Here is a 16,280-nt window from a genome sequence, read left to right on the forward strand (position 1 = left end):
TGGGTGGAGGGGGCAGAGTAACAGATCATGGGTTTGGGGGAGGGCAGAGCAGGACCCTGTGCTTGTGTTGGGGTCCCAGAGCAGCACCCTGGGAGAGATGGGGGTCACAGTGCAGGCCCCTGGGTGGCCACTGGTCATGGAGCAGGGCCCCAGGGGCAGGTTTTGGAAGGGGGTTAGAGAGCAGGGCCCCCAGCACGTTTGGGAGAGACGCACAGGGCAGGGGGTCCCCGGCACATATATTTGGTGGGACAGGCTCACAGAGTGGGGCCCCAGGCGCATGCTGGGGGATAGGGACACGGAGCAGGGCTCCAGACAGGAGTGTTTGTGGGAAGGGTGAGGGTCATGGAGCAAGGCTCCAGGCCTGAGCGTTTGGGGGCAGGGTGGAGGGGTCATGGAGCAGGCTCCTGGGTGGCCACGGGTCATGGAACAGGGCCCCAGGGGCAGGTTTGGGGGGTTACATAGCAAGGCCCCCAGCATGTCTGGGGGAGATGCACAGGGTGGGGGGGGGCCGGCTCGTGTATTTGGTGGGACGGGGTCAGGGCATGGGCCCAGGCGCATTTTGCGGAGCAGCAACACGGGGCAGGGCTTCACATTCGAGTGTTTGGGGCGAGGGTGGGGGTCACGGAGCGGCGCTCCAGCCGCGAGCGTTTGGGGGACACGGAGCGGGACCCCGGGGGCTCCAGGACCCGCCCGCCGTTGGCCGAGAGCCCCCAGCAGCACCGCGGGGCAGCCGCCTCACGGCGGAGGGAGCCCGACGCAGATTCGCGCGGCCCCTCGGGAGCGCAGCCAAACGGCGGCGGCTGCTAGGGACGGACCATTCTCGGCACTGGCCAGCCCCGCCTCCTCCGCCCCCGGCTCGGCGTGTCTGAGAGCAGCCCCGACCGCGGGCCCCACAGCTCGGGGAGGGCGGTTGCGCAAGGGCCGCCACTCACGTTTGCTCTCCCGGCCGACCCGCCCGGGACCCGCCCTTCCACCCCGGCCGCCCCCGAGGCTGACAGAGACGAACTCTTCGCGGCAGCAGTGGCGCGAACCGGCTGACCGCGGCCTCACCAGGGCGGGGCGGCGGGGACTTCTCTGGCGGGCCCCACACCGGCCCAGGTCGGCGTGGGAGGGGAGGGCCCCTCGCTGACGTTTTTTGGTTGGTGTCTCCGCCCGCTCCCCCCGCCCGCTGAAAGTCAGCGAGTAAAACAGCGGACGGCTGCGGCGGGGAGGGGCCACGTTCCGCTTAGGGTTAGAAAGACCGAGCCCCCCCGGCCGCCGCAGCGACCGAGCCCGCCTTGCCGCGCGCCTTATATACCTTCCACCGTCCCGCCCCCGCGCATGGATTGGCTAGCGGGAGTCCCGTCTGTTCCCATTGGCTCTGCGGGGCATGGAGGGGGAATGGAATCACTAGCGGGAGATTGGAGATGCCTGACTCCGCCCACAAACAAACCACGGGGCCTAAGAACCTCTTTTTTTTTCTATTCTACCCCAGTTCTAGCAGCAGTATGTAGAGTGGCCAGGTTGTAATGTTGTTTCCTCACACAAAAATCACATGGCCAGGAAACCTATTCTGTTCTCCCATACACTCCAATGGCACCGCATCCCTATAGCCAGAGAAACTATTGTTCTCTTTAACATGGGCATCAAGTCCACATGGCCAGAATTCTCACTCTATTCTAGGGAGAATTTTTCGTAGTGAGGCAGGCCCTTAATCTGACCTTAGTTCCAGCCAAAGGAAAACAAAGTGGATCTCTTTATTTTGTGTTCGTAACTCAAAAGAAAGGAGTTTCTGTTCTGTGAATATCTCCCGACTAGGTCACTAGAAAAATAATCTACCAAATATGTGCATAACATTGCAATGGCCTGTGTCCCTCAGTTATTTCCTGCTCAACATTACATTTTAGTAACAGAAATGTCTGTTAGAAAGTGTGGGGATATTACACTTATACATACATTCAGCAATAATGGAATAAGATTGCAAAAGCCATGTTGTAAAACTGTCAATTTCATTTACTTCACTTGTTTTCCGCACTGTTTTGTCCTTGTGTAAAAAACTCTCACTAGAAATCCAAAACATTTTACACATATTCATAAAGATATATTCTAGAACAAGCACACCCAGAGTTATGATTTTTATTAGTCTTTCGCCAAATAAATACTGCTGGCATAGGCCTCCTAGAGTTTTGGGATTACTATAATTTGAGGTTCTTTTCTTTCCCACAACACTTTCAGTAAGATCCTTTTTAAAACAGCTGGATTTCAGAAGCATTTTCTATGCACTATGTTAGGCCCAATTTCCCTGTACTCTGCCATGGTAATCCACATTTGCTGGAAGGCAGAGAGGGAGGAGAGGATGGAGCCCCCCATCCAAACAGAGAGCTTCCTGTCAGGGGGAGCCATGACCTTCACCTCAGTGTCACTGGGGACCATGCGGATTATTTCTTTGGTGATGCGCTCAGCCATGCCAGGGAAGAGGCTGGAACCGCCAGACAGGATTATGTTGGAGAAAAAGTTGGTCCTCAGGTCAATGTCACACTTCATGATGGTGTTGAAACAGAGCTTGTCAATCCCTGGGGCCTCCATGCCAATATTAGATGGGCAAAAAAGGGTCTCAGGGCAGCGGAACCTTTGATTCTGGACTTTAATAACCTGCCCATCAGGCAGCCTGTAGGATTTCTCTACTTCACTTGGTTTCTTAGCCAACTCCTCCTCTGGATACAGACACACATAACACAAGTTCTCCTTCATGTCTCGTACAATCTCCCTTTCAGCTGTACTGACCAGGGAGACACCGCTCTCTTTAAGAATCCTCATCAGGTAGTCTGTAAGATCACGGCCAGCCAGGTCAAGTCGGAGAACGGCATGGGACAAGCAGTAGCCCTCAAAGATAGGTACAGTGTGGGTAACGCCATCACCAGAGTCCATCACACAGCCCGTGGTAAGGCCTGACGCATAGAGTGCCAGTACAGCCTGGATGGCCACATAAAGGGCTGGTACCTCAAAGCGCTCAAAGAGAATCTTTGTCATATGTTCTCGATTGACCAGTGGATTGAGCGGTGCCTCGGTGAACAGTGCTGGTCGCTCACTTGCCTTCATCTTCAGGTCATGGTCATAAACATTCTTCCACACAGCCTCCATGTCCGCCCAAGATGTGACAATCCCATGCTCCACTGGATACCTACATGGGATTCAATCAGACAAAAACAAAGGCAGCCTTCACCATTTACTAGGTTCAACTTGTCAGGTGTTTCTCAAGTATATCATTTCATGAAGCGTACTGCATATCAAACTCTAAGTCACAAGTGTTTCCCTGAAAACTAAAATTAATAATGGCCTGGGCTAAAGAATGTTGGTGATTGCCTCCTAGAGCTGCTGACTCTCAGCACATCTAAGAAGGGATGTAGCACGTTGCAGGATTAGGACCTACATTTTAAAAAGTATCTAAACATTATTTTAAAAATATTACTGAAAAGTTCAATATGAATCTTTACAATTTATTAATTTCACTATTGATAATGTATGTTTATTAAACATTATTGTGGGAGTATTTCTTCTGCCAGCCCTCAAAAATTCATCCAGTAGATTAGTAGCTAGAAGATTTACCTTACTCTCTGATAGAACTCAACAAGTATAGAGAGCGTAAAGGGTAGAGAAAGATGATTAAAGATTCTTGGAAGTCCCAGACATTAGCTTTGTCTACACTAGAGAAATTTTGCAAAAATTCACCATCAACGTTGGGAGCCTTAGCATACACTGGGTGCTGGCAGTGTTTTAAGAACCATGTTGATCAATTATGATCTGGAGAGGGCTAGATAACTAGATATTTAAAACACTGCTGGTGGCAGTGGTCTACGGTAGTTCCTCCAACATTGCTAATACCAGTGGAACTGAACTAGCATTAGCAGTGGTAGGTAGAAACTGAAGACCAGATTCTCTATTGGCCTGCATCTTGTGCAGTCATCTACACCAGAGCTTAGTGACTACAACGTGGGTGCAACATGCTACTTTTCTGATTTAGTAGAATTTTACACCTATTATGCACACTTTTTGAACTGGCACAAGTTGCAGTGCATGGAGAATCTGGCCCTGTACAGTCCTCGGTGTTAACACTGAAAAGAAGCAGTTTGTAGCTCTCTAAAGTTGTTTCAGGCTGACTGGCTGGAGACACAAGAAGGGCTGGTCTACTCAGAAATTTGCCTCATACTAATGTTATGCTCTGGGGGAAGCCTTGTTATGGGTTGAATTAAAAACTCATTGAGATTGATGTGTGTGAACACTCCCTTAACTTAAGATAATGGTAAGAGTCATTTCAGAGGCCGCACCTAAAGCAAAGCCTAATAGTCTGCCCAGAAACTAGCACCATGTAGGCAAAGGGTTCAACAGGGTATTATGTGTATTGCATGTGGTTGTGTGAGAGAACAAACAGACCGTGTCTACATTACTGAGATTATTGCAGCATAACCATGTAGTGTAGACTCAGCCTCCATCAATGTAAGGTTTTAATTCACATCTTTTGTTATTCCATGTAAAGTGTGTGTGCATGTGTGTGCGTGTGTGTGTGTGTATGTGAATTGCATGGAAACAACGAAAGGTATTCATTAAAACTAGTTTCATTATATCAGCGCAAGTTTCTGCATGGGTCACACCCAAGAGAGCCCAGCTTTCACATTCAGATTTTCCTTGCAGTCATAAAGTGCTAGTAACCTTTGTCTTTAAATTCCAGTCCTGCCAAGGTTGTGGGTTTGTCTAGACTAGAGTTTGTAGTACTGTTTTCATTTGAGGGAATTGGTTGTTTGTGGTTTACCCTGGGCTAAGTCCTAAAGTAAAGTGTAACCATTTGTATCCAGAAAAGAAATGTCTGCGGAGTATTTAGTTTAACACTTTACACTCACATTTGCTAATTTGAACTAATTGGTAAACTAGTCTAGACAAGCCCTGAGAGATCAATGTATTTATCTTTCCTTTTTCGGTCTCCTTTTTTACTCTTCGTTGTGTCCAATTTTCCAGTCTGTTCTTTCTTTTCATTCTCCCCAATTTTTCTTGTTCTTCTTTTAGTGCTTCCTTTTCTCCACCAGATCCCTTGAATTTTTCTTCTCCTAACCCAGAGCTTTTCCTATCCCTCCTTTCACTCCTCTCCCTGCTACTGCTCCCTACACAACCTTCCCACCTATTTGTAGGTGCACTGTCAATCAATATCTTTATCTACATCAGAGAGAACTGCAGAACTGCTGTAAATTGTAATGATGCAGTGTGTCCACAAACTAGCCATCTTGGCTAATATAAACCTATTCAGCATGTCACACCACTCCTTCCCATCATTGTACTTCTACTGTAAATTGGGTGCAATGTTTCCAGCACAGGCCCCTAAATCAATGTTGTAGGAGTTATCCATAACTGGAGAAGTGCTATACCATTTAAAAGAAAACTGGAACTGTATAAGGCAGTGTATTTCAATATACAAAGTAGCACATGCTTCATGGAAGCTTCTCTATTTTTTTTAAACAAGAAAACCATGAACACTGCATGCATCACACCTTATTAAACAGAAAACTCTCATGTGTAAAAATAATAGACGCATCAGTAATTTATCACAGGAATATAGTTTGAAATACAAGAAACACTGTACATTGCAACTGCTAAAGAGATTACAAGAGCAGTAGTGTATTATTGTGTGTAGCTGCAGCCTAGGCCTATAAAAAGATGCAGCTGCAATTACAGCATTTTCTGTCTACATTAGCAGTGCAATAGGGAAGGGGGATGCAGGATACAATGGTGCTCGGGAAGTACAACTGCGCAGCAGCGCACTCCTGCCACTGCTTTTGTGTGTGGACATGAGGTGTGTTTCAAGCATAATAGGTGTTTGCAATGTTGCTTTCATACCCAAATGCACTAATGTAGCTACATGTCAGAAGAGCTTGTTTTGCACACTTCCCCATGCCCTTTGGAAACCTTCACACTGGGTGCAAAAGTGCATAAAGCTGCTGCAGTCGAACTGCACAGAATTTGAGATGTATCTTTCTCTGTCTCTACCCTCTCTCTCTTTGTTTCTGTGGCCCTCTTCCCTTCTTTTCTGCACTTCCAGCCTCCTCTGTTAGTCTCTATTCTTTCTCCCTTGTTTTGTTCTCCCTCCCACTTTTTGACCTTGTTTGGCCTTGACTCATGTTTACCTTTGGGATACCTGTATTAGTCTGTGCAAAGCAAAAGCCAATAGCAACAGCCTTTCATTTGGAAAAGACCCTGCAGGTTCCTTGACAATTTCGTTTTGCAGCACTTTCCATGATCAAACATTTAAGTGACTGGCACAGAGGAAAACTTTTCCTCTGTCCTGTACCAAACTCTCACCATGAGGAGAGGCCTGCAAAGGAGACTACTGTCTGAGGCAATGCTCCCTCCTTGTTCAGATGCCAGCTTTCCTGTCCCAGCTCACCCTGCATCCACTTAACTGCTGCTTCACAACCTTCCCTCCCACAAGGCTAATGGTACCTGATGGCAGGGCCTCCCCAACCCTGCTTGACATGCTTCTCCTGTGTGAGCAGGGATGGCTCCTCCTCCCTCCTCAGTACCTGATGGACACATTCTTCACTAAACCAACCCACCTTGGGAAGGACCCCCATCATCTTCTTTCCTACCTAAATAATATATAAAGATATACCTATCTCATAGAACTGACTCTGAAAGGTTATTAAGTCCAGCTCCCTGCCTTCACCAGCAGGACCAAGTACTGGTTTTGCCCCTGATCCCTAAGTGGCTCCCTCAAGGGATTGAGCTTGCAACCCTAGGTTTAGTAGGTGAAAGTGCAAACCATTGAGCTATCCTTCCCCCTCCCAATGAATAGAACCCCCCCACACTTAACCTGCTCCCTATCCACTTTCCGTGTCCCCCTCTTTAGACCAGGTGGAGAGGACCCGCTCCTTGGCCTGCTCTCCTCATTTCCCCAGGCCTAGCTCCCACCACTCTCTGATACCTGATGGAGAGGATCCCCCGCTTGGCCTGTGCCTCATCCCCAATGTAAAGGTCCTTCTGGCCTGCCCCCAGCATCACGGACTTGGCTTTAGGCCGGCCTGTTATGTTGCTGTAGATGAAACGTGGTTCCTTGTCCCCAGCTATGCCTGCCTTGATCAGGCCTGAGCCATTGTCCATAACCACAGCCGGTAACATATCCCCCATCTCAGGAGGTGGCTTTCCACCTGCCACTTCCCACTCAGGCCACTGGGGAGTGGTGGGGGCCAGCAACTTCCCCTTCATGTGATAATCCCCTCCTATTGTGACAAAGGCACATACAGGAGTAGTGCCCTTGTTGCTAAGACACCCCCTCAGCCCTTATCAAGCTAAGAAAAGTCCAGCCTGTTCACTACTTGCATAGGAAACTCCCTAACTGTTGAAGGAGCTGGCTTAGAGCCCCAGGATTTAACTTGCTATCTGTCACTGTCGTAGCTGAGTGCCTCATTGCATTCCACATGAAAACTAAGAGCAATAACAACATGCCTGGGGGTCCCTCCTTTTTAAGGTACAATATTTGAATGGGGTAGGGTTTTTATTTTTAAATTTTATTAATATACTTAAAAAATAATTAGAATAATCTGCTAGGGAGGTCCAGGATCTGAAAGTTGCCCCTGGGAATTGATGGTGTTGATTCTGGTAGTGAGACTTTTCCCTCTGAGTCAGTAATGAAATCTTCTAACATACCTCTAGGGCAGGCAGCACCTTCAAATTGGCAAGCCTGCCATCATCATGTGGGCAGACCCAAACTTTGCTCTGGACAGTGGCAGGGAATCTCTCCTTGTTCTGTTGCTTGAAAGGGTGGCTGGACAAATCCACAGAGTACTGAATTAGTTCTCTGGGTTCCCAGTACACAAGTCTCAGTAGATTCCTATTTTGCTTTTGCCTAAGGCAGCTCCTAGCAGCTTAATTTAATATATGGGATATGAGGTCTTGATGATTTGAGGTAATTAAAGAGTCCAAGACAGTTTTTGTAAGAGTCAAGATGTTAACCATTGTGTCCAAGACAAATTCCAACCCAGGCAATTGCATTTTGCAGTCTAGGTTCCCAATATAGTTTTAACTGGGCAGTCTTCTTTACTTCCTCTAAACTGAGTGGTGTTGTTAAACAGTGGATGAATTTCATCGCAAAGATGGTTGCATTTCTGAGGTGAATGAAGTGATTCCTATACATAGTTTGCATATCAATTTGTTAAATTTGTAATGGGATTTGTTATTCTTTGGGATTAAAGACACTGTAGGTATATGTTATTGTTAATATAAATACAACCTATTTATTTTTCTTCTTATAGCTCTTTTCAGCTTTTTATTTGAGAAATGTTGCCCTCTTGTTGCTATAATATTGCTATAATGTTTTTTTTCTTGGACCTACAAATTAAGGCCAGGATTTTGTAACTGGGTCTATGTAGGTGGCTATTGGGGCCCGCCCAGCCACGTGCATCTAATTGCAGGATCAGAACCATAACTTTCACTATTTACTAACACAATGCTGCATTGTTTAAATACAAACATTGGGGGTAGGGGCGGAGGGGGGGACTGTTTGCTTTCTGATTTAACACCCCTCCCCTGCTTTTACTGTTCTTGTTTTTTAAATTAACAGCAATGTTTGACTGATTTTTGGTTTTGTAAAAAGTTATTTTAACAACATTTACCTTTTAGTCCAAAACTGAGCTCCCTTTAATACTGCAGTACTGAAAGAATATTGAGTCACTTAATCTACAGGAATAGTATTTTATTAGAATTCAGATAGTAATTTTAATATACTCTGGTTGTTGAAGGAATATCTTCCACCAACCATCCAATCTTTAAAATGAAAAATTAAATATGAATGGTGGTATGCGGGAGGGGGGGGAAAGCATGTGTGTGACTCAAAACAAAGTCAAACTCTGTGTATCATGCTTAACTACTAAAGAACACCATGTTGATCAGGAAATTAAAGCTCCTCCCACCCGCACTATGAATCTGTTTAAATTAATCAGGCAGCCTTTGAAAATGCCAAGGAAGGGACATTATGCCCTTGTTGAGCCCTGCCCCTGGTCTTTGCACCAAGCACTGGAGAGAGCAGATTGACGCTTGCAGCTGGGTAGGTGTCAAAAGGAGGAGACCTCTGCGTAGCTACAGGTCCCCCGTGGAGATGTGAACGCTGCAGCCGGTTCGCATGCACTTCTGCGTGCTGTGCAGGCCCCAAAGGGGGTGTGGGGCGTGCTGCGGATGGGCGCACGCTGGAGGCCCGTTTAGGGAGGGAACCGGGGTAATGTACTCGCGGGGGGTGGAATCCATACAGTACACGTGCAGCCCTGCGTTGCAATCCTCGTGAGGCTGGGGGCTGCCCCTGCTGGGCGCTAGGATGCCATGCCTGATGGGTGCGCGGTACAGTGCGTGGACCAGAGGGGCCAATCCATGGTCACCGCGGGGGCCGTGCGTGCTCCGAAAGCGCAGTCGAGTGGAGCCCTGTTGCGGTGACCCGCCCCCAACACGCACACAAAGTGTTTTCACTGTGGTGCTTCGGGCAACTTTTGCATCAGTCTGACCCATATTTGTGTTAGGAGCTCCACTGAGGGCTTGGAAACCTGGTCAGATGCACACGTCCTCCACGTGAATCTAGGCAGGGGTTGCTTCCCCAGTAAATGTGCCGGTTTCAGGCACTAACGTTGTAAATAAAGATCCCACATATAACAACTTTTACTAGAGCATGCAGGGTTCTCCAGCACGTTACTAAAAGAGACAGTTTCACACATCTATACCAGCTGAGTTTCCGTAGTGTAGTGGTTATCACGTTCGCCTAACACGCGAAAGGTCCCCGGTTCGAAACCGGGCGGAAACAGTTTTGTAAATTTGTGTTTTAAAACTTCTTTTAAATACATTAGCTACATTGGATACTGTTGCATTAGGGGAAAAAAAGGTGTACATTTCCAAAAGAGGCAGTTTAAAATCTCTTTGACTGGTACCATTTTAATCCTTTCATTTTGCCAGGATGAGATCTTCGAAAAAGTAAGTTAAATGCTTGATAGCATTGACCAGGCAGCTGTCTGGTTTGTTGTTATTGTTGTTTTAATAATTAATACTTGAATGTACACTAGTGAATCTGTTTCAAATTAATAGTTTTTTTAGATTATTTTTAAATGAGTGCAAAAATACACAATTTGCAGTTGATTAAAGTTTTAAGCACCATTTTAGGTTTCAGTTCATAACTGAGGCCATGTCTACATCTAAAATTTTGCAGCGCTGGTTGTTACAGCTGTATTAGTACAGCTGTATAGGGCCAGCGCTGCAGAGTGGCCACACTTACAGCAACCAGCGCTGCAAGTGGTGTTAGATGTGGCCACACTGCAGCGCTGTTGGGCGGCTTCAAGGGGTTTCGGGGAACGCGAGAGCAAACCGGGAAAGGAGACCAGCTTCGCCGCGGTTTGCTCTCGCGTTCCGCGAACCACCCTGCAAACCGCAGGGAAGGAGACCTGCTTGCTCGGGTTCGGGGAACGCGAGAGCAAACCGGGAAAGGAGACCAACTTCGCCGCGGTTTGCTCTCGCGTTCCGCGAACCACCCTGCAAACCGCAGGGAAGGAGACCTGCTTGTTCGGGGAACGCGAGAGCAAACCGCGGCGAAGCTGGTCTCCTTCCCCGGTTTGCTCTCGCGTTCCCCGAACCGCCGAGCAAGCAGGTCTCCTTCCCTGCGGTTTGCAGGGTGGTTCGCGGAACGCGAGAGCAAACCGCGGCGAAGCTGGTCTCCTTCCCCGGTTTGCTCTCGCGTTCCCGGAACCACCCTGCAAACCGCAGGGAAGGAGACCTGCTTGCTCGGGGTTCGGGGAACGCGAGAGCAAGCCGGGGAAGGAGACCAGCTTGATTACCAGAGGCTTCCTCAGGTATGCTGGGATACCTGCTTATTCCACGGAGGTCAAGAAAAGCGCTGGTAAGTGTCTATACTTGATTACCAGCGCTGGATCACCAGCGCTGGATCCTCTACACCCGAGACAAAACGGGAGTACGGCCAGCGCTGCAAACAGGGAGTTGCAGCGCTGGTGGTGCCCTGCAGATGTGTACACCTCCTAAGTTGCAGCGCTGTAACTCCCTCACCAGCGCTGCAACTTTCTGATGTAGACAAGCCCTCAGTCTAGAGATAACGAGTTTAGTTTAATCAGGGAGGATGAGGCCCTCTTCTAGTAGTTGAGGTGTGAACACCAAGGGAAGAGAAACTGCTTTTGTAGTTGGCAAGCCATTCACAGTCTTTGTTTATCCTGAGCTGATGGTGTCAAATTTGCAAATGAACTGCAGCTCAGCAGTTTCTCTTTGAAGTCTGGTCCTGAAGTTTTTTTGCTGCAAGATGGCTACCTTTAAATCTGCTATTGTGTGTCCAGGGAGGATAAAGTGTTCTCCTACAGGTTTTTGTATATTGCCATTCTTAATATCTGACTTCTGTCAATTTATCCTTTTACATAGGGACTGTCCAGTTTGGCCGATGTACATAGCAGAGGGGCATTGCTGGCACATGATGGCTTATATTACATTGGTGGACATGGGAATGAACCGGTGATGGTGTGGCTGATCTGGTTAGGTCCCGTGATGGTGTCACTGGTGTAAATATGTGGGCAGAGTTGGCACTGAGGTTTGTTGCATGGATTGGTTCCTGAGTTAGAGTTACTATGGTGTGGTGTGTGGTTGCTGGTGAGAATATGCTTAAGGTTGACGGGTTGTCTGTGGGCAAAGACTGGCCTGCCTCCCAAATGAAATTTGTCTAACATTAAAGAAAGAAAGAAAAGGCTGGTACATTCTTTGTTTCAATGTATTACAGGGGAGTTGCATCTTACGCAGGGATTAGGTTCTGAAGTCGACGCGTAAGGTGAAAATCGCATATAGTCAAATGCTCATTGAGTGGAATGGCAGGCGGAATCACCCGCACTACAGGTACAGTATTTAAATTGTTATTTTTCTTGTATTTTGTTTTTGTTTTGCCAAGCGTGTATAGTAAAACTGCGTAAGTTAAATGTGCCTATGATGCGACTCCCCTGTATTTGTCTAATGCATGCTCTGACCATGCAAACATTTACACACACACACACACACACACACACACACACACACACACACAGAGCTTTATTCCTCAGATTAGTCCCATTATGTTCAAGTAAAATTGCTCATGTGCATAGACGCTTGCATCATTGGAGCCTTAGCTTATATGCTCTTTTGGGCAGGGACCATATTTTCCTATGTGTAAAGGAAATGGTGCAAAACATTGAGATTTGAGGGTATTATAGAATATCAGGGTTGGAAGGGACCTCAGGAGGTCATCTAGTCCAACCCACAGACCAGGGGTCAGCAACCTTTCAGAAGTGGTGTGCCGAGTCTTCATTTATTCACTCTAATTTAAGGTTTTGCGTGCCAGTAATACATTTTAAACGTTTTTAGAAGGTCTCTTTCTATAAGTCTATAATATATAACTAAACTATTGTTGTGTGTAAAGTAAATAAGGTTTTAAAAAGTTTAAGCTTCATATAAAATTAAAATGCAGAGCCCCCCGGACCAGTAGCCAGGACCTGGGCAATGTGAGTGCCACTGAAAATCAGCTCACTTGCTGCCTTCAGCACATGTGCCATAGGTTGCCTAACCTTGCCCCAGATCCCTAAATGGCCCCCTCAAGGATTGAACTCACAACTCTGATGGTCCTCAGTAAACAACAAATAATAACAGAGTAAGCAATAATAAAACTAATGTAACAAATAGGTTACTTTGCAATGATAATAATGGAAACAATTGTTAAAATATTATATTGTGATAATACACTTGGCCGTTAGATTTTCAACAAGAAATTGTAATTGTGTGCATATATTTAGAGGGTAGGTAGGGGGCTTACATATCTTGTTATCTTTGTCAGACAATTAGCCTGAAATGCACTGTCTGAACCTTCGACAAGCAATATTATTTCTGTTAAATAACTATTGTAATATTGTCACTTTCATTCATATTATTGATATATGAAATGTAGGGACATTGGTAACAAAAGCAACAGAACTGAAGAGACATGCCAGGCAACTCAAATTTTTTAACAGCAAATAAAACTGAATTTAATTTAGTTCACCTAGTAAAATGGAACCTTTAAAATAGAGTATTCTACTGGCTTAATTAAATATTTAATTATCTGCATTAACTCTATACCGTCCCAATTAAGATTCCCTTAATGGATCTGTGAAAGTCTTTTCCTATTTATGGGTCAGCCACAGATGCATTTTAGTTATAGTTGCTGTGACAGCCTTGAAAATACTATGTAATAAACTAAAGATACTGAGATGTAATAATTTTATAAACACTGTATGTGACCTAGTCAGTGAGATAAAGTTACTGTAGAATTATGGTGGGTTATTCAAATTTCCTGTTTGAATGTATTGTTCTAACTTAATAAGGGGCTGTGGGAAAAACAAGCAGAAAGAAATACAATGGATCCAGATAAATAATTTCCCAGCAAACATGGGTGGGAGGGAAGGGCAGTTACAACAGAATGGTGTAATTCCAGACTCCAGTTTGACATGACACAGTTGTTTTTCCATGTTGGGAGCCTAGAGATCAAAAGAACACAAAGGGCTTATCTACACTTAAAAAGCTACAGTGGTGCCACAGAGCATTTTAGTGTAGACACTATCTATGCGGATGGGAATGGTTCTCTTGTTGGTATAGGTAATCCACCTCCCTGAGAGGCAGTGGATAGGTCAATGGAAGAATTCTTTCCCTGTCTACATGGGAACTTACATAGGATTTTTCATACACCTGACTGATGTAGTTGAGCTGCCCTAACTTGCTATGTAGACCAGGTCTAAACAGTTAAAAGGAGAGAGGAAAGGGGACAGTTCCAGCAGCTGCCTGGGGAAAAAAAGTGACACAGAGAGAGGGTTTGAAAAAGTCTGTAGGAAGTTAGACTTACTAGGTTCCCCATAGAGGAGATCGTTAGATGCCCGTTAAGCTAGACATGCATACAGTCTATAGTTTTAATAAATGTTTTCTCTGAAATGCTTTATCCTTAAATAATACTTTGCTTTAAGAAGGCTGTCTTGTCACTGGTTACCATGGTCATTGCTCCTAGAGGGAAGAAAACTGCAGGTGCTGAACATAAGTCAGACTTTCTGAGGTAACCACAATAACCAGGAACTGCAGCCAGGGCCTGGCGGTAGAGTGGAAAAATCCCATGATTCCATCCCAAGAAAGGTGATGACATGAGGCACAAGACCTAAGGGGGTGTGTGTCTGCACTCAATGAGTCTGAGAGGAGTCAGATGTGCGTTTAGTACAGTAACTGTGACAGTTGCAATGTAGTGTTTGTTTGAAGCAGGACTTTGCAGCCTCCCTAAAATCCATATACATCATCATATCCGTTTGAAAATGGTAGTGCCAGCTAATTAAGCAACCAGTCTAGTTTATAGTGCGAATTTAAACTCATTTGATCAAGAGGTTTCCCCTCTCTCCCATGGCCTTCTTTTTTTAATAAGTCATAACTATAATGATTTTTGTGCAAACATATGGAAACATGAGTGGGGAAGGGGGGGAGGAGTTAAGAATCCACATGAAACATATCACTTGAATACCCCCAATTAAATGCAGTGTCTGCACCAAGATCAAGCTCCTAGTCAATAGGAAGTTATTCACAACTGTACAGACTGATCTATATTCCTAGTCACCTCTCTCAGGTACAGATGAAAGAGGTAGAGATATAAGAGAACAAGTGCACATCTCTCTGATAAAGTATTCTTTAGGGGAACGGGCACCAGGTTGACACCCAGGAACTCATTTATTCAAACTGCATTTAATATTTCTGTGCACTTCACAACTTTAATTATTGACCATGGCCTCAAATCCCCAGTATGGAGAGAAGCAAATGCATTTCCATCGTTTACAGATAAGATAGCTGAGAGGTAGCAAAAAGTCAGAAATAAAGACCTACAATTTCCCTTTCTAGATGAGGCAAAGGAGACCAAGAAGGCTGCACAATCATCTGAGAAGACCTAACTATCAGATTTTACTATCAAACTGTAACAGTTATCTGTGTGTGTGCACGTGGTTCTATGTGCATGTTTCTTTGTGCATGTCTGTGTGCCTGTGCGTTCTTATTTGAATATATGTATGCATGTGACTGTGTGTCTCAGAAGACATATTCCACACTGGAATCTACATCCTGAAACTATGTTTTAAAAGTTCTATATGTTTTTGCTAGAGAAAGGGTTAAGCCAAACATCTGGAACCAGACTCGCTGAATCATGGCTTGAGATCTGGATCTGAAATTCAAGGTTGGCTCCTTGCTTTAAGAGGTCATGTCTACACAGGAAGGCTCCTGCTCCTGCACCAGTTTAAGGCAAGGTGTGAATTTTTCAGTGTTTCTTGGGAAGAAGTTTAAGCTAACCTGAAAAGCCACTCGGACAGCAGAATAAGGGCTTGTCTACATCAGAAAGTTGCAGCGCTGGTGAGGGAGTTACAGCGCTGCAACTTAGGAGGTGTACACAGCTGCAGGGCACCACCAGCGCTGCAACTCCCTGTTTGCAGCGCTGGCCGTACTCCCGTTTTGTCTCGGGTGTAGAGGATCCAGCGCTGGTGATCCAGCGCTGGTAATCAAGTATAGACACTTACCAGCGCTTTTCTTGACCTCCGTGGAATAAGCAGGTATCCCAGCATACCTGAGGAAGCCTCTGGTAATCAAGCTGGTCTCCTTCCCCGGCTTGCTCTTGCGTTCCCCGAACCCCGAGCAAGCAGGTCTCCTTCCCTGAGGTTTGCTGGGTGGTTCGGGGAACGCGAGAGCAAACCGGGAAAGGAGACCAGCTTTGCCGCGGTTTGCTCTCGCGTTCCCCGAACAAGCAGGTCTCCTTCCCTGCGGTTTGCAGGGTGGTTCGGGGAACGCGAGAGCAAACCGCGGCGAAGCTGGTCTCCTTTCCCGGTTTGCTCTCGCGTTCCCCGAACCCCCCTTGAAGCCGCCCAACAGCGCTGCAGTGTGGCCACATCTAACACCACTTGCAGCGCTGGTTGCTGTAAGTGTGGCCACTCTGCAGCGCTGGCCCTATACAGCTGTACTAATACAGCTGTAACAACCAGCGCTGCAAAATTTTAGATGTAGACATGGCCTAAGAGTACTCTTGTGGGGGTTATACTAGTATGGCTGCATTGTGTAACTGGTAAACTATCGTACTTAGTCAAGGTCATCTGCAGCTTGGGCCCCTGCTCCTTTGTAAATTACACGTGGGAACAAGCTACCTAGACTTTGTAACACGAGCTGCCCGATCTCGGCATTGGAGGCCCATTTCTGGCAGCCACAAGACCCGTCACCTCCACTGA

At 46.3% G+C, this 16,280-nt stretch overlaps 1 protein-coding gene, 1 long non-coding RNA gene and 1 other non-coding gene across 6 annotated transcripts in view; 1 reads left to right on the top strand and 2 right to left on the bottom strand.

Moving 5' to 3' along the window:
- Positions 1–1,249, bottom strand: part of LOC127057308 (uncharacterized) — a 32,865-nt gene extending 31,616 nt beyond the window's left edge. Inside the window, exon 1 of the long non-coding RNA XR_007776056.1 lies at positions 933–1,249. This is a non-coding gene — a long non-coding RNA (uncharacterized LOC127057308). The remainder of the gene's footprint in view (positions 1–932) is intronic.
- A 992-nt stretch (positions 1,250–2,241) lies between these two features.
- On the bottom strand, positions 2,242–16,066 carry ACTRT3 (actin related protein T3). 4 transcript variants are annotated; one of them, XM_050966067.1, is made up of 3 exons: positions 16,041–16,066; positions 6,947–7,135; positions 2,242–3,160 (listed from the first exon to the last, which is right to left on the bottom strand). In XM_050966067.1, exons 1-3 carry the CDS (start codon positions 16,064–16,066, stop codon positions 2,242–2,244), a joined length of 1,134 nt encoding a protein of 377 aa, XP_050822024.1. The 4 variants fall into 4 exon arrangements, with proteins under 4 accessions (XP_050822024.1, XP_050822026.1, XP_050822027.1 ...); XM_050966069.1 differs by lacking the exon at positions 16,041–16,066 and having other exon boundaries at positions 2,242–3,000; positions 3,112–3,160; positions 6,947–7,149; XM_050966070.1 differs by lacking the exon at positions 16,041–16,066 and having other exon boundaries at positions 2,242–2,569; positions 2,756–3,160; positions 6,947–7,149.
- On the top strand, positions 9,733–9,805 carry TRNAV-AAC (transfer RNA valine (anticodon AAC)). Its single transcript has one exon. It is a non-coding gene; the product is annotated as a tRNA-Val (tRNA).
- Positions 16,067–16,280: the final 214 nt, after the last annotated feature.

Source organism: Gopherus flavomarginatus, chromosome 8 (genome assembly GCF_025201925.1).
Source record: "Gopherus flavomarginatus isolate rGopFla2 chromosome 8, rGopFla2.mat.asm, whole genome shotgun sequence".
In the NCBI taxonomy this organism is placed as follows: domain Eukaryota; kingdom Metazoa; phylum Chordata; order Testudines; family Testudinidae; genus Gopherus; species Gopherus flavomarginatus.

Bases quoted from the DNA above. Each gene is read 5' to 3' on its own strand.
- ACTRT3 (XM_050966067.1), bottom strand. From the start codon at position 16,066: ATGTCTACATCTAAAATTTTGCAGCG. The intron at 7,136-16,040 runs CTGGTTGTTACA...GGGGGATATGTT, and splicing joins ACATCTAAAATTTTGCAGCG to ACCGGCTGTGGTTATGGACA. The intron at 3,161-6,946 runs GTATCAGAGAGT...AATCCCATGTAG, and splicing joins CGGGGGATCCTCTCCATCAG to GTATCCAGTGGAGCATGGGA.